Here is a 26994-nt window from a genome sequence, read left to right as displayed (position 1 = left end):
GTCAATTACTGCTAGAAAGAGATGATGTTGAATAAAAGGTTTGTTATGCCTTAAGCAAAATGATATTATTCTTTTATTCTATTTCTTTGTTCTTGCATTTCTTCTTTATACTAATTTGCGCATTCTTTTAGCATTTTATGGATTGGTCTGGCTCTTGTGTGCCTCACATTGAACATGTTTGGAGCCTCCCTATTCTCCCTTGTGAAGGTGAACTAAAACAGTTTGAACATTATTCTCTGCCTTTTAATGTATCTGTTGTTGCGGGACTACGTTATAAATGATACTGAGTTTCTCTGTGATCCTGAGTGTCATTCCCAGTTTGAACATTTCAAGATTATTCTCTGCCTTTCAATGTATTTATTGTTGTGGCATGTGTTGGGACTGCTTAATAAGTGGTATTGACAGCAGTTTCTCTGTGACCTTGGGTGTCATTCTCATCCTGTTCAGGTCATTAACAGATAGTACTGAGTCAGAGCCCTGAGTTCTTAGAGACGGATGGCTCTGCTATAACTTCTGCGGTGTGTAGCTTTGCTTTTATCCCTAAAACTAATGAGTTTGCTAGATGAACATTCAAAGCTGAGTTTTTTCTTTGGGAAAGCACTTATTTGTTCTGTTTTTTCCCCAGTCATCTCATTATTTGATTTGCAGTGAATTCTGTTTAGTTGCTAATTTTGTCTTGGGGAGAAAAATGGAAAGCAATTTTTAGGTATTCTTTTCTTAGATTTTGTCTTTTAAACAAACCTCTGTCATGCTGTGATAATTTAAAGAAAAGCTTTCATCTTTAAATTATAATTATATTGTTCACATGTGATCTAGTGTTAGCTTTGAACCATTTAGAAGTAGAAATTATTCAAAAGAAAGATTTAAATGGAGAACTTTCTGTTTCAGTGAATTTGTTTTTAGAAAAGGAAATACTAGGGGTAGCTAGGTGGCGCAGTGGCCCTGAAGTCAGAAGGACCTGAGTTCAAATCCGGCCTCAGACCAAACACTTGACACTTACTAGCTGTGTGACCCTGGGCAAGTCACTTAACCCCAGTTGCCTTAAAAAAAAAAAAAGGGAAATACTAGAATTGCTAGAAACTTAATTGAACTCACTGTTTAAAAAAATAGAGGAAATCTTTTCATTTAGGGGAGAGAATGTGTGAGTGAGTGAGTGTGTGTGTGTGTGTTTATACAGGGAAGAGGGGCAGCTTGGTGGCATAATGGATAGAGTACTGGGCCTAGAGTCAGGAAGATCTGGGTTCAAATCCAGCCTCAAATGCTTATTGGCTCTGTGACCCTGGACAAGTCACTTAACTTCTGTTTGCCTTAGTTCCTCATTTTTAAAATGGGAATAATGAGGCTCAAATGAGATAATGTTTGTAAAACTTGCCTATCCCTCCCCTCTCTCAGATTGTTGGTGAAAAGCCAGTTTTATATATTCTTTGCCATGATAATCTGTAACATGTATAAGATACTTCCTCTTCTTGAGAAAAGGTTATGTATAAAATAAAGTTCTTACATGTTATGAATTATTCTTAGTATTTTATGTATCTTATCATAAATTTATAGTTTTACATTTACATTTTTGGAAATTTGAGTCATTTTATTTGTATGTATTTAATGAAACATTTTTTATATTTCTTAATGTTAGCTTAGTAATGCCAGATCATTTCACTTTAGTTTTACTTTAATACAGAAACAGTAGCTCCCAATAATTTGCTTCCAGAGAAGTGTTCATTATCTACATTCTACCATGGTTCCTAATTCAGATGAATCAGATTGTTTATTTTTCCTATTTCACATATAGTTCTACCATCTTAAAAATTCAGTACCAAAACTTAAATTTTATTTAACTCTACTTTAGTAGAGATCTTTTTGAAATTTCTTAGTATGCAAACATTTTCTTTTAATTAGTCTACAAAAGTGCTGCTGAGTCCATCCATCCCAGCCCAGAGTCAGAGTGATGGTAACTGCTGGCCCAGAACATCATTAAGAAATAGATGTAGAGGGGTAGCTAGGTGGCACAGTGGATAGAGCACGGGCCCTAAAGTCAGGAGTACCTGAGTTCAAATCTAGCCTCAGACCAAATACTTGACACTTACTGGCTGTATGACCCTGGGCAAGTCACTTAACCCCAATTGCCTTGGGAAAAAAAAAAAAAAGAAATAGGTGTAGGTTCAGCTTCTTGTTAATTCTTCCATTCTCGTAGCTGCCCTTTTTTTTTTTTTTTTAATCATTCTGGCCTCTCTTCCTTCATTGCTCGGCCAACACCTACCCCCCACCCCTTTCCTCCCATGGTTGCATCTGGTTGAAGGGCTCCCTTGGAAGTGCAGGCTGATTTGTTGTTTCACAGCTACACATGCTTAGTGTTGCATATCAAATGATGTTTTTTGCATGCATGTTCTTTTGTGTTTTGCCTGTCAGATGTCAGCTAATAAATATAGGATAAGCAACAGGGATCTTTGTTTTTATTCTTACAGTAACAAATACTTTTAAGAGAGATGAATTTGTTACTTCAAAAGCTCCTACTGTCGACCTAGACCACAAGTTTAGATGCACGTTCATGGACTGTTTAAAATTCTTCCGCAAAGCTAAACTCCTGCACTATCACATGAAATATTTTCATGGAGTGGAGAAGACACCAGAACCTGAGGAGAATTCAGTGAAGAGGCACGTCCAGACAAGAAGTTCTTTAGCGTCTGAAAAGTCCAGTCAAGATGGTCTTACCAGAAAGCGGATCACCTCTAGTTCCTTGCGTAAGTATCTGGGTACCATATTGATTAACAGAGAGTTCCTGATGCCCAATTCTTATTGACCATTTTTCTTTCTGCTGGTAGAAGTGGAAAGCATGCATTGAGGTCTTCTGCCTGTTTCTCTTATTGATTACCAGGGCAGTGACCACAGTATTAGAATTGCCAGCCAGCAGACTGTGGCCTGTTGAAAGCATTGCCTTCAGAAGCAAGAGGCCAGAGTTCTGTTCTGTTCTCCTCTGCTTCCTGTTTGGACCTCTCTTAGGCAACACATCTGTAAAATGGACATCCTATCTGACCCACTTGAATGAAACTGAAATCCTGGATAATCTCCAGTTCTGGGATCTATGATTTAGATAATTTAGTCAACTAAATTATTTAAATAAATAAATTTAAAAGCACTGAGCTTTCTGTGACCTGTGCTTTGCTTTTTCCACAAATATATTAAGTTTTTCATTGAGAAATCCCCCGTCAACCTTATAGTAAGCCTTTCTGCAGATTGTGTAAGTGCTTCCCAGGCTAACACAGTGCCTAATGTACATGTGCTTAGTGAAGCATGTGCAATTTTGTTTGTTGTAAATCCCTCCTGAAGCATTACCTACATGCCGCTATGAACTCTTTGCTGAAAAGTGTCTTCTCTGCTTCCATCGTGTTTCAGATGCTACAAGGACTGCTAGGATGAGGAATAATACAGCAGTGATCTGAGTCTTGCTCAGATTTCATGTATAGTTTTACTAAGGTGTCCTATTGGGTCTTTAATTCCCTGGAATTGCTGTAGACAAAATTCTCTGACAATATTGTTTTATTTAAAATGAGCTGCCAACTATTCTGAGAGTTCTCTAGTCGAGATACACACACACACATATATATATATATATATGTTTATATTTTAGCATCGATGACTCAGTTGTGGTTGCCTGACAGCCTGTGTAAGTTCTCAGAACCTTCTGAAATAGCCCAGGCAGTACCCCTGGGGGAGGATCTTCAGAGCCTGCTGGTGCTGCCCTTCCGCAGCTGCTCTGCCTTTGCCTTACCTTCTTCATCTTACCACTACTTTTCTCTTCTTTACTTTGTCTCCTCTAATCTCCATTCTTTGAGTCAGGTCAGATCAACCTCTGTAATGTTGCTGGGGTCTTGTGATCCTAATAGAATTTCTAAACACCTTATCTTGGACATATAAGCATTTGGAATAGTGTTCAGTTTGGTAGCATTTTCTGACTTTTTGGTTTAAAGTTGTTTAAATTTGATTAAAGATGGCCTTAGATTTATTTCTGTCTTTTATCATTATTGTAAGCTGATAAATTCTCTTAGAAATAAGTACATATTGCTTAGTTTAAAAAAAAAAAGATCGTTTGCTGAGTGATGTTGCTTGCTTTTTTGAAGGGAAGAGTAGCAACTCATTCCCATTTTATTAGTTGTGCCATCAGTTTTATACTGTATTCAGCACTAGTAGAGTCGCTTAGTGGTTGGGGGACTGACTTTGGAATCAGGAAAAACTGGCTTCAGGTCCTGCTTCTGACAGTAATATTTGTAAGTTTATGTACAAGTCACTTAAATTCTCCCTCCCCATGGCAATTCTCTTAAGAGTAAGTGACTAACAGTACTCTAATTTTCACTGGTGGACTGGGAGGGAGTTTTCTTCATTGACGAAATCACAGATCTGGAGGCTTCTCCTTCACCTTTTCAAAACCGACATATGCTACATAGAAATACGTATTAAATGACACAACTGTAGAACCCTTCCCACTCTTTACTTCCACCTAGTCTCCTTCCCTCACTGATCTTCATTTCCTCTTATGTAAAATAAAGTGTGCTCTTTATTTTTAAAGTTCTTTTTAGCTCAGTTCTCTTCCTCCTACTTCAGCCTCTGCCAGATCTAAATATAGATCCATCAATGAATGCATTTCTTGTTGATGAAACGCAATGTGGGCTTATATGTGAGAAGATATCTTAGGTGCTTGTAAAAGGCTCCTTGACCTGCTGGCTTTTCCTAGGGACTTTCTCACCTTAGACATTGAAATAAGGTGAATCTGGCAACTTAATGAAAGAAAGAGTTTAAAGGGAATAGGAGGCAGCATGATTTAAGTAAAAGAAGGAGGGCATGAAAAGCTTCTGGACTCATGAATGGGTAATTTTTTGGAAAATCACTTTACTTTTATCAGAAAACATTCAGAAATGAATAACAAAAGCAAGCTTTTTTCCCCTTCTTCTGAATATAATGCTTTTTGTGCTCTTGGGGTCTGGGAGGAAGAAAGGAAGTCAGTCTGGGTCAGGTTAGAGGACTAAGACTGCTTTGCTCCGGTGTTGAGGAATCTGGTTCTAGACTGTTTGCTGGAGGCAACGACAATTAAATCTTCCTTAGACTAAGTGGGCAAATTAAAAAAAAAAAAAAAAAAAGCCCACCTGTAATGGCTTTTAAACTCAGAGTGCCATGGACCTACTCCTGGAAGAGATAAGTGGGCAAATTAAAAAAAAAAAGCCCACCTGTAATGGCTTTTAAACTCAGAGTGCCATGGACCTACTCCTGGAAGAGACCTTAAAAGCCATAGAGGCCAACTCCCTCCTTTTAAAGATGAGGAAACTAAGGTCCAAAGAGATTGGCACTTGCCTGAGGTCTCAAAGGTCATTAGTGGCAGAGATGAGATTCAAACTAAAATCCTCTGAGGCCAAAACCAATGCTTTCACTAATGTTGACAGATATTTGAGGGAGAACAGTGTGGAGCCCACCCATGAGGCAGCAGTACAAAGCCAGCAGCATGCTGAGTAAGCTATAAAGGATGATATTGCATCCCGCCAGAATATTTGGCATCCTGACAGAAGCAACAAGGACTATCCTTTTGGGTAGGGTGGGATGTGGGGAGGGAGTAGTGCTGTTCTGGGAATATTCTAAACCTTGGAAATCACAACCCAAGAATAGTCTATCCTTTCTTTTCCTTGGATTGTAAAGCTTTACTTTGGAAGAATGAGGTCTGAGAGACCTGTGCCCGCCAGAAGAGATTTCTCTGGGCCATGTCCTGTTAGCGCTCATGGGCCTACATGGAAAGGTCTCACTGTGTAGCATAGGATAACAGACGATGACGACGACAACAACAACAAAACCCTACCTCATTAGGCCAACAGGTACTTCATGTAGTTGCTTTAGGTTGGGAACACTTAGGTAAACTATTCTTTTCTCATGGATAGGAGAGGGGTAAACTATCTCCCTACCTTTACATAGCTTGCTTCCTCCCTTTGGAAAAATTCAAGAACAATTAATGTATTACAAACCTTCCTTTACCTCTGAAAGAGAGAAAACAAATTAGCTACTTGTTAAATATTTGAGAGGAGTGATCATTTATTACCTGAATCCTCTTGAGAAGAGGGTGGGGCAGTGAGGCGGTGGGGCTTGGTAGGTCTTCGTAGGTCTTCAAGTAGCTGAAAAGCTGTCCTTGGGACATTGGAGCAGATTTGTTTTGTGTAGTTCTAGAGGTTATAGCTGGGTAAAAGTTATGGGGAGGTAGAGTTTAGCTCAATATGAGGAAGACTTTGTAACAGAGGAGGGGGTGGCTTTGTGGTACAGTATTTCTTCTGTCACTTGAGATAGCCAGCCCTTTGATGGCAGAGGCAGGGCTGTCACTGTAGGTGCTTCATAAATGTTTGTTAAATTGAATTGGTGTTGTAAAAGGAATTCATTCATTCATTGGTCAACTTTCAGATTCTATGATTCTCTGACAATAAAAGTATATGTTTGTTAACTTTGATCTTACACATTGGTCTCGTAACCAAAATTGCAGTGATTGTGGAAAAACAGGTCCTCTTATCCACTGTGATTGTAGAGGATTCTAGTCTTAGAGAAAATAGCACATGCCACTCTTAACTTCAGGATGGGCTGTACTTTTTTTCTTAATCCAACGTGAAAAATCCAGAGTGTGGCCTATGACCTATGTTATTTTTTAGTGTGTGCATACATAAATGTATTTCTTTTCCTTTTCAAAGAGATTCCATTTTAGAGGTGTGGATTAAATTCAGACGAGTGAGGTGAATGTATATTTATAAAATGATTGCCCAGTTTGTTTTGTAGGTATTTGAATAACCACCAGCTATCCCTGGAGTTAGCTAAGCCTTGCCTTTACTGGGTTGTTTCTGTACTATCTTGTGTTATTTTGTTTAAACAAAAGAGAATTATAATTTGAAACTATTAAAACATTGCATAAAATTCATATCCCATTTCAAGGAAATATAAAGATTATATAGTTTCTTTCATTGTGAAGGAATATAAAATATTAAATATTGAAATAAGTGGGCCAGGAGCTGAGGCTTAGATGCCTTTGTTTTACATGGAGAATTTTGTTGTAGTGATCTCTTTTCTGATGGAACACAGAACATGGCCTCAGTTTACCACATTGAGCTGTACTGTATTACCAAACACTTCCAGAAAAAAAAAGTTTTAAAACCAAGATGTGCTTTATTTTGTTTCCTTGGACAAGGGGGTCAGTTCTGGGGCAACAGGCCAAGTGGGGCACGCTAGGCCTCTGGACTTCCCCTGGTTGGGGTACAGCCTGATCTCTCCCATTCCCGCTCAGGTGGAGAACAGAGATCTTTGCAGCCTGGAAGGAAAGGAGAGATCAGCAGCCAAGTGGAAGCAACACCTCCATTCATGTAAGTTCACACACCTCATTGGTAGGATAATCACAAATTGGAAGAATCATAGAATCTCAGAGTTGGAAGGGGAGGGAAGGGACCTCAGAAATCATATAGTCTAGCATACTTATCTTGCAGGTGAGGTCCAGCAAGGGGAAATTCCACTTGCCCAGTGAAGGTCACATGGGAAGCTAATGTCAGAGATAAGACTAGAACCTAGGTTTCCTGGCTTCTGGCTTTGTATTCTTTTTGCTGCAACATAGTATCATCTCCAAGTTCATAAATTTTTTTTTTTTCCTACACTGAAGTTCCAGGACTTCCAGATATATAATAGGTCTATAGGAATTAAAGTTTCCGTTTATCAATCAGGCAGATGGCTTGGCCCTGGGGGGAAAACCTGGGTTTTCTATATGTTTAAATGACACACTTTTACCTCCTTTTCCTGTCTCCCCTTCACTCTTTGCCATCCCTCTCAATTTCCCCTCCTGCCTTATGCTGCCAATTAATACCTTAGATTAGACTATACCCCTTCCTAATTCAAAATTTGTGTTCCCCTTCCTCAGGGGAATGACTAATCTGATAAATCAAATAGCCTCTAAGGTATGAATGACCCAAAATTGCTTAAAGTGTATTTTGTTTTGGCTACTCCAAGGAATGCATTTCTAGTGGTAGAATTTCAGCCATTGGGGTAGGGGGCCCTTAGTTGGCCTCTCTCTCTCTCTCTCTCTCTCATTGTTACAATGTATGTGAACACTCATTAAACCTTACAAATAAGATGAGCCCTAAGCTGTTCTAACCATAGTAGGACCTTTTATTACAGCTCCTGTTTCATGGAAAGTTGGTTTCTTATTTTCAGGCTGAAAATTGGATTCATGGTAAAATGATTTTTTTTCTGTAGGACAATAGCTATAACACATAGGAAAAGTAGCTTTGGATGAGATCCTGCAGTCCAGAGTAGATTAACCAAATGAGAGCTGGAATACTTAAAGAGTGTGGATCTAATTGTTTTCTTCTTTTCATGCCTAGATGATGGCATAATAGAAGCACCTTTAATGGGAACTCAAATGCCCTCAGTTCTCAGGTGCTACTAACAAGGTCTATGACCTTAGGCAAATAGTTGCCATCATACAATTCTCATTTCTGTCATCTATAAAACAACAGGTTTGAATTGGGTAAATTCTAAGATTCTCTACTAGCTTTGACACTATATACTGTTATATATACATATACTGTAACATTTCTAATGTGTAATCCTGTTACATGAGGGTTATACCCATTTGGTTAGTCTTTGTCCTCCCCCTGCCCCCCCCCCCCCAGTCATTCATTTATTCCTTCATTTAAAAAAATTTGAGTTTCAAATTCTCTCCCTCCCTCCTGCCCCTCCCTAATTCATTGAGAAGGCAAGCAATATGTTACCTATTAAGCATGTGAAGTCATGCAAAACATATTTCCATATTAGCCAGGTTGCAAAAAACCTAAGAAAAATAAAATGAAAAAAAGTATGCTTCATTTGGCACTCAGAGTTTATGAGTTTTCTCTCTGGAGGTAGATAGCATTTTTCGTTACAAGTCTTTTAGAATTGTAGGATTTTGATTTTTCTTTAGTATTGTTTTTGCTTACTTGACTTAGCTAATTTTGACAAGAGTGATTAGATCAGGGCTTTTAAGGTTCAATTCAGCAATTTACCATATATTTATTAATTGCCTACTATATTCTAGGCCTGATATTCAGTGCTAGTAGAGATACAAAGATAAATATGAAATATTTCCTACCTTCAAGGGGCTTATAATCTGGTAGGGTTATACAACACATAATCATAGTACAAAATAAAGTTTAATTATGTAGAAGTATAAACCACATGCTGTTTGCATGATATGAGTAAAGATCATTTACAAATGGGCTGAGGTCAGAGAAAGCTTCATGGAGAAGGTATCATTTGAGCCTGGCCATGAGGGTTGAATAGGATTTCATTTTTTTCCAATGGTAGGAATCAGACTCAAGTATTTGTGACTTCACGGATGATTCCACTGTTGCAAAGACTTAGGTAGAAGAGTTAAAGCAACATATATTTTAATTACAGTTTCTCCATTTAAAAATAAATATTAATAATTCATCTGTGTGTTGTAAAGTACTTTATGTGCACTCTTACGCTTGAGGAATTAGTTCTTTTGGTGGATGTCCTATTACCAAGAATAGGCTCCATCTGTAGCTAAGCCACTTTGGAAGGTAGGTTTTCTCTTTCAAGCCATAAAAGTGCTTGTGTTGTAACACTGTATCTTTTCAGCAGGACTAAACAAACTTGTTTATACATGGGAACCTCATCATTCCCTGTTAGAATTTGGATGTGTTGATTTCTTGGGGGACTTTATAATGTGAAAGAGCATATTGTTTGATACTTGGTAAGTTCATAGAATTAGTACCCTGACTCCTTAGCTCATCATTTGTGGCTATTCAGTTTTTCTAAATTTTTTCTAAAATTCTAAAATTTTGTTTAGAAGTACTGGAGTTTTCTGGCTCTCCTTAACTTTAATTAAAAGCTTATACTGGGGAAATAGATCAACTTTTAAAAATAATTTTTTGAATGAAAATGACATATAGGTTGATGCCTTATTTCTCTTCCTGTTTTGTGGCTTTGGAAATTCATCATGGTTCTAGTATATGAATGATGTAGATTGTGTATCTTCTGGTTTTAAGTAGGGTAAACTTGAAACACAGAGCTGATATTTTTTTCAGGTTGCTGAATGAACTCCATTGCTTACATTTGGAGTTGCTGGTTCATTTTAAGTAATTCAATTAAGAACTGTTGTGATTCTCAGCTTTCTGAGCACAGGCCTTTTCCTACAATGGTGGGTTCTGAAATACTATCTTTATGTGATATCCTTGGTCACTACTTGGTAAAGATTGCAGATTTTTACAAGTAGTGTTTGGATTTACAAAGACTGTAAACAATCATGGGAAGATTGTGTTTGGAGTAACAGTAGTTCTCCCCAGACCAATATTTGTTTTTCTGGCTTCTCTCTTCAGACTCTGTTTTAACTTTGAGATTTTGCTTCATGTTTCTAGCAGTCCTTCTGATTGCCTGTATTTCCTGGTGTAGAACAAGAAGAAATTTGTAGATTGTAAAGTAGGAAACTGAAATAGCTTCTTCCTGTGTGTGTGTGTGTGTGTGTGTGTGTGTGTGTGTGTGTGTGTGTGCGCGCGAGCGCGTGCAAGTGACAAATGGAGTCATGAAACAGGATCACAGTCTCTTTTGGACATGGAGGCTTTCATCAGAGGAAAGGTACTTGCCAGTACAATTCAGATCTGTGACTCACACCTTCCAGGCTCTGTAGCTGGAGGTAGAGAGGCCTTTGTAGAAAGGAATTTTTCGATAAATCCACTTCTACATTGTGGGGCAAATTTGCAAGGTACTGAATAGAAAAAGTTTTCAGTGTTTGATGATTATGAGTGAGTACCAGTTGCTATCAAGTAGTGAATGATCATCGAAAGCAGGGTATTTAGGACAGTCAGTGGAAAGAGCTCTGGAGTCAGGAGCCCAGCTTTGAACCCTAGGTTCTCCTATTTAGTACCTGTGGGATCTTGAGTACATAACTAACTTCTCTGGCTCTCAATTCTTTATCCATAAAAAGACGTCTAAGTTTCCTGCCAGCTCAAAATCCTACAATTCTTTTTTTTTTTTTTAAAAAGTTCAAGTATTTGATTTGTAAGCCAAAATCCAACTCATTTACAAATACATGTAGTTAAAAAGAAATTTCCACATTGACCATTTCCAAAAATATTTGTCTCATTCTGCATTCTGAGACCTTCATCTCTCTATCAGGAGGTAAGTAGCATGTTTCATAATTAGTCTTCTGGAATCCTAGTTGATCATTATGCTGATAAAATCAGCACATTATTATTCCATCACATTTATGTGTCATAACTTGTTTATCCATTCCCTAATTTATGGGCAGCCCCTCAGATTCTCATTTTTTGCCACCTCAGAAAGAGCTATAAATATTTTTGTATATGCTTGGAGTTTATATTGCTTAGAACTCATCCCTCCCTTCATCTGTCCTTCCACAGATTGTCTCTTCTCCCTTTACCACTTTCTCTCCTGTTTCCCTGTTCAGTGAGATGTATCTTCTTTGCTCCTTTGACCAATTCAGGTGAGGGCTAGGTTCAAGTATCAGCCACTCCCTTCCCCCCCTCCTCCTTGTTTGTATAAATGTCTACTCCTTCACCCTGATTATTTGAGGTAATTGCCCCTAATCTTCCCTTCCCTTTCTCCATCACCTTACCCTGTGTATTCCTCTTCCCCTCCCTTTCCATTCTTCTCTTAAGATCATGAAGACTTAACAGAACCACGTTCAGACCTTCTGTCCATTAGACTCCCTTTATGACCTCTGATGATGATAGGGCATGCATCATCTGCTCATATTAGAATGTAACCAGTTTGTCATTGTTTAGCCTTTTATCCTTGTTCAATCATGTTTATCTTTTTATATTCTTTTAAACTGCTGTGTTTGAACATTAAAGTTTCTATAGAGCTCTGATCTATTCATCAGGAAAGCTTGAATGAAAGTACTTTATTTCTTTAAAGGTCAATTTTTTTTCTCTGTAGCATTATACTCAGTTTTTCTGGGAAAGTTATCCTTGACTGTAAATCCATATTCTTTGCCTTCTGGAATTTTGTATTTCAAGTTCTCAACTCCTTTATAGTGGTGGATGCCAAAACATGTGTGATCTTGACTGTGGCTTCTTGGTACTTGAATTCATTCTTTTTTGGCCGGTTGCAGTATTTTTTCTTTGTCCTGGAAGCTTTGGCTGTGATGTTCCAGGGAGTTTTAATTTGGGGCTTTTTTTCAGGAGGTGACCAGTAGATTATTTCAGTTTTGCCTTTTGGTTCTAAGAGATCTAAGTTTTCTTTTAAGATTTGTTGAAGTATGCTGTCTAGGTTCTTTTTTTTTTTTTTTTTTTTGGTCTTGATAATTGATTTTTTTTCACTTTTACTTCAAAGGAACTAAAACCAAAATACAAATAGCTTACTTTGGTTCTTTACTATAGAATACAGTCCCAGTTCCAGGTTCAAAACCCTATTCAGGCTCTAGTCCCAGGTACCCAGACTTATCAGGGCTTTCCTGTCAGGCTACAACATCACATCTAGAATCCTGGCTGCAAGAGTCATCATTGCTCCAACTCTCAAATCATCTACCTGGTATGGGAACATAGTAAGGGATTTGGTGAAGTAGGTAGGGTGTCTCCATGTTAAGCCATTTTAGCATGCTTGAAAGGTCCCATTATACGTTTACCCTTGTTTAAAAATGTGAATGAATGTATTTTGATTAACATAAGTCCTTGTCCTAAATTCAGAACAGTTCTCTAGTGGTCTCTGGGGAAGCAGAAGCAATTTCCATTCATTTGCTTCTCTGGTGTCATACACTCAAGTTGCAAAACAGGCAATGTTATGTTATATGATTGTATATACGATCCCACATTTACAAACAAAAATTTAATTTATACCCAAATAACAAGTTTTACAGATTCACAAAAGCAACGTTTCACAGAGTTTACCAGATATTTCTGCTTGCTTAGCCTTTGCCTTGCAGGGCCTTTCTTTACCCAAAAGTGAAAAAATAGGCAAAGAAAACTATCTTCCCATTTCACAGGAAAACCTGGTCCACACCTTAGGTGGAGCTCTCCCCACAGAGATTTGGGAGTTATTGTTGACTAGAGGCTTAAAATTTTCCTGGGTAGAAACTCTTCCAAGATTCCCTCAGGGCATTGGGCAATCCAAGGAGGGGGTCTAGGCAGTCTAACGGGGGTCTGGACGATATGTCCCTTTCTATATAGGACACAATTCTCTATGAGTCCCTCTATACCATAGGTGATTCCCACATAGGCAATCAAAAATGAAAAGTTTGCAAAATTCTCTATGAGTCCCTTTGTACCATAGGTGATTCCCGCATAGAGGTCTGGGCAAATTCTCTCTGGGTTCTTATTCCAAAGGACCAGAAATTCCCCAAGTGGATCCATGCTTCTGCTAGAATGAACCAAATGGAATTTCACACTCATACCTGGACAAAAAAGACAAGTAGGAGCAGTTGGAGAAGTAGCAAAGAAAGGCAGCTACTTGTGGATTTTAGGCACAAACATTCTATCTGAAGAAGATTGGGTTATTTTGCTTTCACAAAAGGCAAATAGTCTAGGTTGGTTTCAATGCTAAAGAACAATATAAATATTTTTACAAGATAGTAGCAGTCTTGTGATACTAGATTTCTCTTGTTCAGTCATTTCAGTTGTGTCCAATTCTTTGTGACCCCATTTGGGGTTTTCTTGGCAAAGATACTGTAGTGGTTTACAGCTTTTACAACTCATTTTACAGTTGAGGAAATTGAGGAAAACAGGGTTAAGTGACTTGCCCAGAATCACACAGCTAGTAAGTGTCTGAGGCCCAATTTGAACTCAGAAAGATGAGTCCTCCTGACTCCAGGCCCAGAGCTCTATGTACTTCACCACCCAGCTGCCCTTGCCAGATTTCTCACATTAAGCTTAATATACAGGACTCAGTAATACAGACTGTGTAACTGTTTTAATACTTGTATACAGAAGTGTCAGTCCTTAAATAGTCAGGCAATCAAAAATGAAAAGTTTGCAAAATTATGCCAGTGTAGCCGACTGGTAGTGTTCCCTCAAGGCATGTGCGCACACATAAATATGTGGATCCTCTAACTTATCTCCTCGTTGCTGTGACCATATCCTTTCCTCTTAAAATTTTTTTTAACTTCTCAGCTAGGACTGTGGTATATCATTTGGAATACTTGTCTCCTCCCAAGACATTAAAAAATAAAAATAAAAAGCAGCTCCTAAGAAGAATTAGGGTGCCTCCCTCATTTTACAGAGGAAGAAAGAGACTTAGTCAAGGTTACATAGTCAATTAGTGGAAGAGCTAGTGTTAGAAGCTAGGACTGCTCATTAGAAGTCTAATTCTAATTAGACTTAATTCCATCCCATTGGCCTCTCAGGAAGGCCTGATTTTCATTGCTGTTTTTTGGGTTTGCACGTTAGTTAACAGTGTAGCATTTTATTTTAGCAAAATGACATTTATTAAATGCTTATTGTGTGCCAGGTACTGTGCTAAACACTAGGTAAAAACGATTCCTGTCCTCAGGGAACTTACATTCCAATCAAGCAGTCAAGATGTGCACAATTCAGTGTATGCAAAGTGATGGAAGATAGCCTTATAGGGGAAGAGGCACTATCAGGTGGGAATGGGTATTGGAGGGGAGAGGAGGCAGGTCTGAGAAAGACCTCCTGCAAGAGATGGTACTTGAGCTGAGTCTTAAAGGGAGCCACTGCTTTTTTGAGACAGAGGTTAAGAGGAAGAACTTTGTAGACATGGGGGTAGCCAGTGCAAAGGCACGTAGATGAGAGAAGAGCTTCAGGCATGAGGAAGTGCAAGTAGGCCAGTCTGGCTGGACTCAAGAGTGTGTATAGTAGAATAATATCTCAGAAGCCTGGAAAGATAGGAAGAGGCTAAGCTGTAAAGACCTGCTCGAGTAAAGAGTTTATATTTAATCTTTGAAGTAATAGGGAGCCACTGAAATTCAGTGAGTAGGAGGTGACATTATTTGGACCTGTGTGTTAGAAAAATCACCTTAACAGCTGTGGATGGTTGGGGGAGGTGAGATAATTGAGGCAAGGAGGCTAGTTTGAAAGCTGTTTCAGTGGTCTGTCTGAGAGGTGATGAGGGCCTGAACTTGCTTGTATGAATGGAGAAAAGGAGAAAGTGATGTTGTGAAGGAAGAAATTTACAGGATTTGGCAGTGGATTGTGTATATGGGGTGAATGAAGAATTGAGAGTGACACTGAGGCTGCAAATTCAGGTGATCAGAAAGGAAGCTGATGCCCTTGACAGTAGAAGGAAAAAGGGATACGAATCAGAGAAGAAAGAACTGAAAGACTTGTCAGATTTAAAATAATGCTTAAAATTCTTTTCTCTCCTAGCTGTAAAAGACAAGGAAAAGAACAAAGAAAAGAAGTTCAGACAATATGTAAGATTAAAGTCGAAGAAAAAAAAGAAAAAGAAAAAGAAATCTAAGCCTGGTAATATTTTTCCTTTGTGGAAAAGTTGTTTGTAATTGAATATGGGGGCGGAATATGAGAGTGGGTTTTTTCTTAGTCCTCTCAAGTTTGGGCAGTGTATTCAAAGTTGCTGCCTAATCTCTGGAGGTGAGGAAGCACTTTGTCTTTGCCCCGATTTTGGGATGCTGTAATCTGATAAAATGAGTTTAAAAGTTAATCTCACCCCTTTCCCAAACCCTGCCCACATCACATTGCTGAATATTGAGGTGGTCCTCAATTCTGGTTGTAGAATGCAGAATAGATGAGATTTGCCTGTGTTAGTTTTGAGACCTGGTTAGTATTTGTAAGTTTATTCCTGATGAAATTCACATGAGTTGATCTAGATTTATGTTGACATAAAATGATGATAACCAAAATTTCCACATATTGCACTGTTTGTCTGCTAATTAGGTGAAAACTAGGGCTGGCTCTTGAGGGATTGATTCTTCTCACACTCCCGAAGTTATAGGGAGTTATTCTCAGGCAGGTTCAGCCACTCTTAAGAAGGACTGATCCTTTATAATGTGAAAAAAGGCTAATGGAAATATTTTGGAAGAAAATCTTTCTATGTAACTGATGTTTGCACCACAAAATTCTGTAGTTCACAAATTGTACTGTGTACTTGCTGCTTATTTAAATTCAATACAGGTCTATTTGTCCATGTAGCATCATTCACTCCTGATCTTGTTTTACTTACAGAATATTCTTGCAGTGAAGATGCTAGTGATGTTTCCCAAGAGTGTTCACCTCCCAAGCCGTTTGCTGTTACCAGATGTAGTTCCTCAAATAAATCTGGTATTTCCTTGAGTACATTGGTCCATAGCTCTGATTCTGGAAATCACCGAGAAAGAGGAAAAATACCTGGTAAGAATGAGCATATATGTCCCATTCATTTGACTTAGAAATATGAATAAAGGGGGGGTACCCTTATCCCAGTAGAGAGCCCAAACCTCTGAGCCATGTAAGTTTTTATAGGCAGCAACATGGAGGAAACTTTAAGGCTGCTCAGAATCCAAACTTAGAGAGGGTTTATTTCTTTAGAAGTAAAGACCTTTATTGGAGGTTGCTTGAACCCCCTGTTGACAGATATGTTTCTGTAGTAGGGAATTCTTCCAGAAAATGCTTCATCCATTTTCTAGCAAGGTGAGTCCTTTTCATTCTGAAATTGTGTGGTTCTGTAATGTCCACCACACTAAAATAGGTGACTGTGTGCTAAATTTAGCTTGCTTCATTGTTTATAATACCCCAACAACAAATTAATGTCATGGTTTGATTTTAGGAAATGGAAGGAAACTTTTGGCAGGGATTCCTTTAAAATAAGCCAATCCGTGAAACCATTTTCTTTCCTCCTCCACTCTTTGCTACTGCTAATTGTCCCACCTCTGCTTAATTGAATTTCTCTTTACTTCCTTCGAATTGAAACTTTTGTCTAAAGGTAATAGAAGCCACGTTATATTGTTACTTTGCCTACCAAATTTGGAAAGTAGAATAGCAAATGGTTAAATTTTTCTCTTTCGTCTGACCAGCTTATATAAGATGAGATCCAGGAGATACCAAGAAGACCTCCTGAGAAGCCACAGCCTGAGGTTGATAAATTCATCTAGGTGCTGTGACTTGAACAAAGGATATCAGTTCTTTATGATTATATTGACTTCTTTTAAATCATTTACCAACTGAAAGTACAGCAGTGTTGAGGATTATTCATACTAGTCCTCTCAGGGATAACAGAGAAAATGAAAACCTCTTAGGAGTGAAAACAAGACCCCTGCTGGCTGTCTTTTCCTCATGCATATGTATAAATATTATCTAAGCTTCCCCTGCTTTACAGGAAGTACAAAACTGAAGTAGGGGCCACCTTTTAAAAAGAAGTGTTAAGGGGAAGGTCGCTTGGCAGAAGATATGGGGAACTGTGGGTATGGAACATTGCATACCTTTTTACACTGGGTCAGAAGTAGCAGAAACGTGGTTTTGCTTGATATGGATTTAAAATTTTTTTTCTTTGTTACACAGGAAGACTGGGGGTTTGGAGGGAATGGTACATTCTAGAAATGACTTTGGTGTAAAAACAAAAGACATCAATAAAACTTTTTTAGAAAGAAAGAAAGAAAAGATCTCCATACTGTGAAAGTGGGAAATCTGTGATATTTAGGTAAATTTACCTGCAGACTTGTGAATGTAAGAAAGTCAACATGTAATAAGACCAATTAAAGATAAAACAAAAAAAAATTATAGTCACCCTTTGATTGTCCATGCTCCTGGCAGGAAGTATGGTTAATAAAAAATAAATAAAAATAATTTAAAAAAATAAAAGTATGGTTAATAAAAATCAGTAGGGATTTCTGTATTTGTAGCTCTTTTATAGTGTTAAGTTATATAATGGCTGTTAAATATTACACTTATATTAAAAAAACTAGTATTTTATAATTTTTTCATAAATCAGATTCTTTTTTTTTTTTTGCTTTTTGGTGAGGCAATCAGGGTTTAGTGACTTGCCCGGTGTCACACAGCTAGTAAATGTGAAGTGTCTGAGGCTGGATTTGCACTCAGGTCCTCGTGACTCCAAGGCCAGAGCTCTATCCACTGCGCCACCTAGCTGCCCCAATGAATCAGATTGTCAGAGCCTTACTGTGAACAGAACTCTGGTAGGTTGGAAGTGAATGAGGTGGGGGAGAGATTTGGAGTCACAAGAAAGAGAAAATACTTTATGGTACTGTGGACATGCGTACTTGCAGTTCAGAGACCTGGCTTGTTTTTATGTTAACATAAATCTAGATCAACTCTGGCTTGTTTGCTCTCCCAACTCACTAGCTGAGTGATCATAAACATTTTGTTTCACCTTTCTGAGTCTTGATTTTCTTCATCTGTAAGATGGGAATATATCTCAATTGTAGATCCTTTTATAGTCAGCTAGTTGATGCAGTAGAATGCTGGGCCTGGAGTCAGGAGGACCTGAGTTCAAATCTGGCCTCAGACACATAACACTTACTAGCGGTGTGACCCTGGGCAAGTCACTTAACCCCATTGATTAGCAAAAAAACAAAAAAACAAATTTGACTTCAGACACTTACATTAGCTGTGCAACCCTGGCCAAGTTGCTTCAATTTATTTAACTGTAAAATGAGGATCAGAATAGCACTTGCCTCATAAGGTTGTTCTGAGAATAAGAGGAAGTACTTATAAAGTGCTTCGCACAATGCCTTGTACACAGTAGGTGCTTTTATAGAACTGGTTTGTGGATAATATATGAGAATGTATATAAAGTGCTTTTATAACTGCAAAGTGATATAAAATTGTAAAATTATATTAATATAGTTGTAAAATATTAAGTATTCACTCTTTCATCCAAAGAACATATACTCAGCAGTTGCCATTTCTTTACCCACATGCCACAGAAGAAGATAATGTGAGTGACTCTTCTCCAGAGAGTTTTCTCTGGAGTGATGAGGACTGTAGCCATGATATTGATGTGACCACTAATCCAGATGATGATCCTGATGGAGAAGACAACTTTGACTTTGAAGTCGTTCGATGTATTTGTGAGGTCCAGGAAGAAAATGACTTTATGATTCAGGTATGTGGATGCAATTTTTTTTAAAAAATAAGGTTTGTAGTTATCCCACAGATCCTTTCCCCTCCCAGAGAGCCATCCCATATAACAAATAGTATTTTAGACAGGGGAAAAAAATCACCACAACTGATCTATACATCGAAAAAGTCTGAAAACATATGCCATGTGTAACACCTGTGGACTCCCCACCTCCACGGAGGGGTGGAGTGAGGGTGTCTTCTCATATCTTTTCGTTCAAGTCCTGTAGTGAGTGTTGGGGAATAAAACTGTAAGGAAGCTGACTCTACCCTGGAGGAATGTATATTTCACTGTAAATAGAGAGTTAGTGGTATAAAAGGCTCTCTTATGCTGGGCGTGGTGGGGCACACCTGTGATCTTTGCTACTGGGTAGGCTAGGACTGGTGGATCTCTTGAACTCAGGAGTTCTTAGCTGCAGTGCACCAAAGCCAGTCAGGGTTCTGGACTAAGCTCAGCATTACATGGTGAGCCCCAGAGCAGGGAACAAGGAGAGGGTTTGCTTTGTGATTATTCCCTCACTGCTAGCATCCTCCTCCTACGTTCCCTATCGCTGCCTGTTTCTATGTTGAATTTGAGGTATTTCTATAGAAATCTGTATGTATGTTTACGTTTGTCTGTGTGTATTCATTCTCAGTGTTATGTTTGTGTAGTCATTCAGCCCAACTTTGTTCAGTTCAGGTAGGAATTAGGTTCATCTGATACCCATTCTCCTCATCCAATTCTTTGTTTAGATATTACTCTTGGGGTATTCACCCCATTTATAAGAAATAGCACATTTCACCCCCTTCCTCTTCCTTTTAACCTCCTTTCTAATTTCCTTCTTCAAACCCGCAGAACAGAACCCTTTGAAGACTTTAAGGTTGTGGAGGGTTTGTTTCTTCTCCTGTTATTAAAATGTTAGTCCTTTGCTATACAACCCCTTCCAATTGTTGGAATAAATTTAACTTTCTAGGTTTCTTTGTACTCTTGTATTTGCATTTCAAAGTTTTTACTCAGCTCTGTTCTTTCCATTAGGAATGCTCAACAATTTTGTATTCCTTTAGAAGTTCAATTTTCCCACTGTAGGACTACACTTAGCTTTGCAGGATGAGTTATACTTGGTTGCAAGCTCATACCTTTTGATTTTGGAATACTCTAAGATATTCTGTTATGGAGAATAGAAGTTGCCAGGTCTTGTGGGATCCTGACTTTGGTTCCATGGTACTTGAACTCTTTCTGTCTCCTTATAGTATTTTTTCCTCTGATGTGGAAATTCTGGATTTTGCAATGATTTTCCTGGGACTTCTCCTTTTGGTTTTTCTCTCAGAAGGTGATTTTTGAATTTTTTTTTTTACTTTGTCCTCTGATTCTAATATATGGGGGGGGTTTCATATGTGATTTCTTGAAGATCGGGACCAGACCTTTTTTTTTTTTAAATCATGGTTTTCAAGGAGTCCATTGTTTCTGAAATATTCTTGACTTGTTTTTCAAGTTTTTATAGATTTCTCTATGTTTGTCAGTCTTTTGATTTTTGTTCTTAGTTATTCATTCTTCTTTCAGTTCTTTATGCCAGTTTTTAAAAAATCTCTTTATTTTTTCTAGTTATTCATTTTGTTCTTTTTAGAATTCAATTTTATTTTCAGTTCCAAATTTCCTTCCTCTCACTTCTCCCTTCTCACCTATAGAAGACAAAAAAAATTGTTACAAATATGTTTAATCAAGGAAAATACATTCCCTCATTAACCATGTCCCTTAACTCCCTAACCAACTCCCTACCCCCACCCCCATCTCCCACACACACCAAAGAAAGAAAGGAAGGAAGGAAATATGCCTTGATTTGCACTCTCAGTCCATCATCTCTCTATTGGAAAGTGGATAGCATGTTGGAGGTGTGGTTGGTCATTGCATTGATTAAATCTTTTAAGTTGTTTATTTTTGTAATATTGTTGTGAATGTATAAATTGTTCTTCTGGTTCTGCTCATTTCACTCTGAAATAATTTGAAAAAATAAGTTTTAAAAGGTTTTTCTGAAATCATCCCCTTTATCATTTCTTGTTACACAGTAGTATTACATCACATTCATATATTGTAACTTGTTCTTCCGTGGACAACCCCTTAATTTCTAATTCTTTGCTACCATGAAAAGTCTGGTATAAATATTTTTGTCCATATGGGTCCTTTTCCTCTTTCTTTGATCTCTTTAGTGTATTGATCAGTGGTGTCACTGAATCAAAGGATATACACAGTTTAATAGCTTTGGGGGCATAGTTCCATATTGTTTTCCAAAATTGTTGGACCACTTCAGAGCTCCAGCATTGGTGCATTAGAAGTACCTGTTTTCTCATAGCCAGATATTATTTGTCATTTCCCTTTTTCCATTTCCATTTCATTTCCATTTTTCCCTTTGTTAATCTGATGGACATATAGTGTCAAGTCAGAGTTATTTTAATTTGTATTTCTCTAGTTTTGAGTGATTTAGAGCATTTTTTCTTGTGGCTGTTAATAGCTCAGATCTCTTTCTTTGAAAATTATCTATTCATTTATCCTTTGATCAGAATGGTTCTTATAAATTTAATTCTCTATATAGTTTAGAAATGCAGCCTTTATCATAGAAACTTGCTGCAGAGATTTTCCCCCCAATTTCCTATTTCTCATCTAATTTAACTGCATTGTTTGTGCAAAACCTTTCTGTCAATTTTACTTCCTTTAATCTTCTCTATCTTTTATTTGATCATGAACTCCTTTCCTATCCATAGATCTAACAGGTGATTTCTTCCATGCTCCTTTAATTTGTTTATAATGTCATCCTTTATGTTTGAGTTATATACCATTTGGAAATTATTTTTATATGTACAGTGTGAGGTGTTGGTCTATACCTAGTTTCTGCCAGACTACTTTTTCATTTTTCTCAACAGTTTTTGTTGGGTGAGTTCTTACCTCAATAGTTGGGATCATTGAGTTTGTCAGATACTTGGTTACTATGCTTGTTTGCTTCTGTGCATTGTGCACCTAATCTCTGTTCCACTGATCAACTTCTCTGTTTCTTACCCAGTACCCAATTGTTTTTATGATTATAACTTTGTAGTATAGTATGAAATCTGATGCTGCTAGGCTTCCTTCCTCCCCACTTTTTTTTTTTCATTAATTCTCTTGATATTCTTGACCTTTGGTTACTCTAGATGAATTTTATTATTTTTTTCTATCTACGAAGTAAGCCTTTGGGTTGATTGCTATGGCACTGAATAAATTAATTAATTTAGGCAGCACTGTCATTTTTATTATATTGGCTTAGCCTACTCAAGAATGTTTTCTCCAGTTATTTTAAATGGAATTTCTCCTTTTATCTTTAAATGCTGAATTTTGTTGATCATATGCAGAAATACTAATGATTTGTGTGGGTTTATTTTATATCCTGAAATTTTGCTGAAGTTGTTAATTGTTTCATTTAATTTTTCAGTTGACCTTCTAGGGTTCTCTAAGTAAACCATTATATATCAGCTGCAAAAAAGTGATAGTTTTGGGCTTTTTTCTTTGCCTTTGCTTATTCTTTAAATTTCTTTTTCTTGTCTTATTATGCTATTACTAGCATTTCTAGTCCAGTATTGAATAATAAATAATGCTTTATTCCTAATCTCACTGGAAAGGCTTTTCAGCTTATGACCATTACAGATAATGCTAGCTTTTGGTTTTAGACGGATACTACTTATCATTTGAAGGAAATCTTTATTCCTCTTCGTGTGTGTGTGTGTGTGTGTGTGTGTGTGTGTGTGTGTGTGTGTGTGTGTGTGTGTGTGTGTGTGTGTGTGTGTGTGATGTTTAAACAGGAATGGCTGTTGTATTTTGTCAAAAGCTTTTTCTGCCGCTATAAATAATCATATGATTTTTGTTGTTTTTGTTAAAAGTGTGGTCTGTTATGCCTAGAGTTTTCCTGTGTTGAACTAGCCTAGCATTCTTGATATATATCCAACCTGATCATAGTGTATGATCTTTGTAATACATACCTTTATTCTCCTTACTAATATCTTATTTGACATTTTTACATCAGTATTCATTAGGGCCTATAGTTTCCTTTCTCTGTTTTGACTCTCCTTGGGTTAGTTAATCAAGACCATTTTGGGGTCATAGAAGGAATTTTGTTGGACCCCTGTTTTTACCTATATTAAAAATAGTTCATATAGTATTGATATTCTATAAATGTTTGTAGAATTTGCTTATAAATCTATATGGTCTTGGGATTTTTTTCTTTAGGAAATAGTTTATAGCTTGTTGAATTTGCTTTTCTAAAGTAGGGTTAAGTTCTTTATTTCATGTTCTGTTAATCTGGGCAATTTTTATTTTTGTAATCATTTCATTTAGATCATCAGTTTTATTGGCATATAGTTGGATGAAATAGATCTTATAATTGATTTTATTCTTCATTGGTTGTTAATTCGCTTTTTAAAGTTTTGATAATGATAATTTGATTTTCTTTCCTTGTTAATAGTTGCTTATATATTGTTTTGTTTGTTTTCAATAAACTACCTCCTAGTTTGTTTGTTTTTTTAATTTTTTGCTTTCAGTGTTCCTTAATCTCTCCTTTGATCTTTAGGATTTTTATTTTGGTGTTTAATTTTTCTGTTAAAAATTTTCTAATTAAAATAGATTAGAATAGTGACTTTTTCCTAATTTGTTGTTGTTTCTTGCCCAGTATATTGATCTGCTTTTTTTATTGATGAATATGTTTAGAGATATAAAAATTTCCCTACATACCGCTTTGGCAGTATTCCACAAATTGTAGTATGTTATCTCATTGTTGTCATTGTCTTTAATGAAATAATTGATTCTGTTATTTGTTCCTTAACATGCATATTCTTTTTTTTTTTTTTTTTTTAACTTTTTTGGTTAGGCAATGGAGTTAAGTGACTTGCCCAGGGTCACACAGCTAGTAAGTGTCAAGTGTTTGGTCTGAGACTGGATTTGAACTCAGGTCCTCCTGAATCCAGGGCTGGTGCTCTGTCCATTGTGCCACCTAGCTGCCCCTAACATACATATTCTTTAGGATTAAGTTATTTAGTTTCCATTTAATTTTTAATCTTTGATTCAAAAGTCCTTTATTGAATGTAATTTTTTTAGTAGATTGTTCTTTCACTTGTTTCAGTCATGTCTGACTCTTTTTGACCCCATTTGGGGTTTTCTTAGCAAAGATGCTGTAGTGGTTTCCCATCTTCTTCTCTAGCTCATTTTTTACAGATGAGGAACTGAGGCAAATACACATTAAGAGACTTGCCCAGAGTCACACAGCTAGTAAGTGTCTGAGGCCAATTTGAACTCAGGAAGATGAGTCTTTCTGACTCTAGTCCCACCACTCTATCCCCTATGCCACCTAGCTGCCCTATGGCATTATGATCAGTGAAAGACACACTCAGTATTTCTGCTTTTCTGCATTTATTTGTGAATTTTTTATGCCCTAAAATATGTTAATTTTTTGTGAAGAACCATGCCCAGCTGGGAAATGATGCATTCTTTTCATTCCCATTCATTATTCTTCAGAAGTCTATCATATCTAACTTCTAAAATTTCATTCCGGTGTTTAATTTATTTTTTTATGTTTTTGTTAGATTTATCTAGGTCTGAGAGGGGTAAATTGCAGTTTCCACAATGTTTCTCTGCTTCACATATCTGCTCCACTCCAGTTCAGCCTCCACACAGTTCCAAAGTGATTTTCTTAAGTCAGGTCTTACCCATATCACTTTTCTAGTTAGTCAGAACTTCACTCTTTGGAATTCAAAGCTCTTCCTGACTTCATACCAATTTGTTTTTCCAGCTTTATTACACATTACTCTCCTTCTGACACTCTATGTTCCAGTCATACTGACTTTATCATTATTCCTCATACATGACTCTCCATCTCCTATCTCCAGGATTTTGCACTGACTGTCCTTCATGCTTAGAATACCCTCCCTCCTCTTTTTTGCCTTTTAGCAAACCTGATTTCCATCAAAACTCAGCTCAAGTGCAGCCTTCTACATGAGGCCTTTTCTGATCCCCTTAGCTGCTATTGCATTTCCCCATTAAAAATTGCCTTGTATATGTTTTGTATATACCTGAATATGTACATTTTGTCTTCCCTCATAGAAGGTAAACATCTTTAGGATGGGAACTGTTACTTTTATCTTTATATCTTCTGTGCCTCAAATGGTGCTGGCACATTGTAGCACCTTAAATGCTTGTTGATTGATTCTATACCTTCAGAAACTACTTTTATTTACTTAATTTTACCTACTTATATTTAAAAGCTTTTTTTAAAAAAATCATCTCTTTAGTGATTCAGGTGCATTACTTGGATGCATTTGTATGCTTAAATACCTTCCTCACATCCCCTGATGTGTCTTTCCTAGGATTTCAGAGTTGGAAGAGAACTTAGAGAACAACTAGTCCTCTTCTCATGCAGTGCATGAACCGCTTCTTTGGGGATGTCGCATAGGTTATCATTTAACTTCTTGAACACCCCCACTGAGAGAAAGCCCCTTACTTTCATAAAGCAGTCCATTACAGTTTCTAAGACCTCTGTTTGCTAGAAAATTCTCCTTTCATTGAGCTGAAATTACCCCCTTCTGACTTTTCACCCATTAGTTCTAGCTCTATCTAAGCACAGATGTTTTGAATGATTTACTTATAGCTATAATGGAAGGATAAGCATTAGAGACTAATGAAATAAGCAGCCTTTCAGCAACACAAAACTGACCCTGGTATATTGCATTTTGACAATATTAGAAGAAAACTGAGATGCATTGCCCTGTGTGTCCCATATATGAAACTTTTTTGAAAGTCAATTAAATTTGTGATTTCAATTAAGTGTGATTAACATTATATCCAATAATATTGACACGAAACATTTACTTCTCCATTTATCTCATTCTTTGAGGCACACCAAAAGTCTCATCTCTTCCATAAAGTGTGTCTCTCAAACTTACTTTTATTACTCTCATTTCTGAACTCCTTTAAGCACTCAATTGTGCTTTACTTGTTTCATGTGTGTTTCTCCCTCTCTCTAATGAGGTCGTGAGTTCCTTAAGGGAGGCACTACTTTGTGTATACTTTGATATCCGTAATTAATGTTGAGCACATTGAAAACCTTTTATTGATTGATTTCTCTTCCCCTTCCCTCCCCCACCTTGGTTGACTGATCATTTTCCCTTAAAACATGAACAGAAATGAGAAGAACCTGTGTGAATGCTGTTAGACTAGCTGTGAAAGTCTTACTTGTTAATAAATAAGCCTATAGATTGTGTGAGGGAAAGGCTTCCCAGGTTGGTTGTCATTAGAATATATTTGACATCTCTGCAATCTGACTTTGTTGCTTAATTTCTGCAGTGTGAAGAATGTCAATGCTGGCAGCATGGAGTGTGCATGGGTTTGCTAGAAGACAACGTGCCTGAGAAATACACCTGCTATATTTGCCGAGATCCTCCAGGTATAGATTCCTAGGGTTACACATTCAGGATGATTTTCTCAATATTTGTCTGTATACGCAGTCTAGTTTTTGAGGAAGAAATTTCTCTGAGTGCTTGTAGTGAACTAAACTTTATTGGCATGAACCCTACTAATTAGTAATTTGTGATAAGTTGAAATTTATATTCGTTCAGTCATCACCTTAATCGAGAGTGAAAACTAATCTTGTGATCCAGATTCACACAAGGCCAGGAGAATGTCTACAAAACTTAGTCTTTGGGATGCCATAAACAAACACCACACACTCACATGTTTTTGAATAGTTAGAAAGTGACACATTTTGTTATTCATTTAAGGTGGCCATTGTGAATCATTACATCCACTTAGGCAAATCACTCTTGGATCTTTGGCTCTGAGTTTCCTTTTACAAAATGAGGGGTTTGGACTGACAGTATGATCTTTTAGGTTAATTCTTACTCCAGTAGCACATAGTCAGAACCTATTTAATGCTTTTTGAATTGAGGCCCTCCAAGACTCTTGTAG

At 37.2% G+C, this 26994-nt stretch overlaps 1 protein-coding gene across 2 annotated transcripts in view; it reads left to right on the top strand.

Moving 5' to 3' along the window:
• Nucleotides 1-26994, top strand: part of PHF20 (PHD finger protein 20) — a 113267-nt gene that overhangs the window by 63794 nt on the left and 22479 nt on the right. Inside the window, exons 10-14 of one of the 2 annotated variants that reach the window (XM_027867044.1) lie at nucleotides 2463-2738; nucleotides 15339-15437; nucleotides 16155-16319; nucleotides 18851-19026; nucleotides 26374-26473. In XM_027867044.1, coding sequence (XP_027722845.1) covers nucleotides 2463-2738; nucleotides 15339-15437; nucleotides 16155-16319; nucleotides 18851-19026; nucleotides 26374-26473 — 816 coding nt within the window. Of the gene's footprint in view, nucleotides 1-2462; nucleotides 2739-15338; nucleotides 15438-16154; nucleotides 16320-18847; nucleotides 19027-26373; nucleotides 26474-26994 lie in introns of both variants that reach the window. The other variant, XM_027867043.1, reaches the window with a different exon arrangement.

Source organism: Vombatus ursinus, unplaced genomic scaffold (assembly GCF_900497805.2).
Source record: "Vombatus ursinus unplaced genomic scaffold, bare-nosed wombat genome assembly UNPS02014785.1, whole genome shotgun sequence".
In the NCBI taxonomy this organism is placed as follows: Eukaryota; Metazoa; Chordata; class Mammalia; order Diprotodontia; family Vombatidae; genus Vombatus; species Vombatus ursinus.
This window is presented reverse-complemented; position numbering and strand designations above follow the sequence as displayed.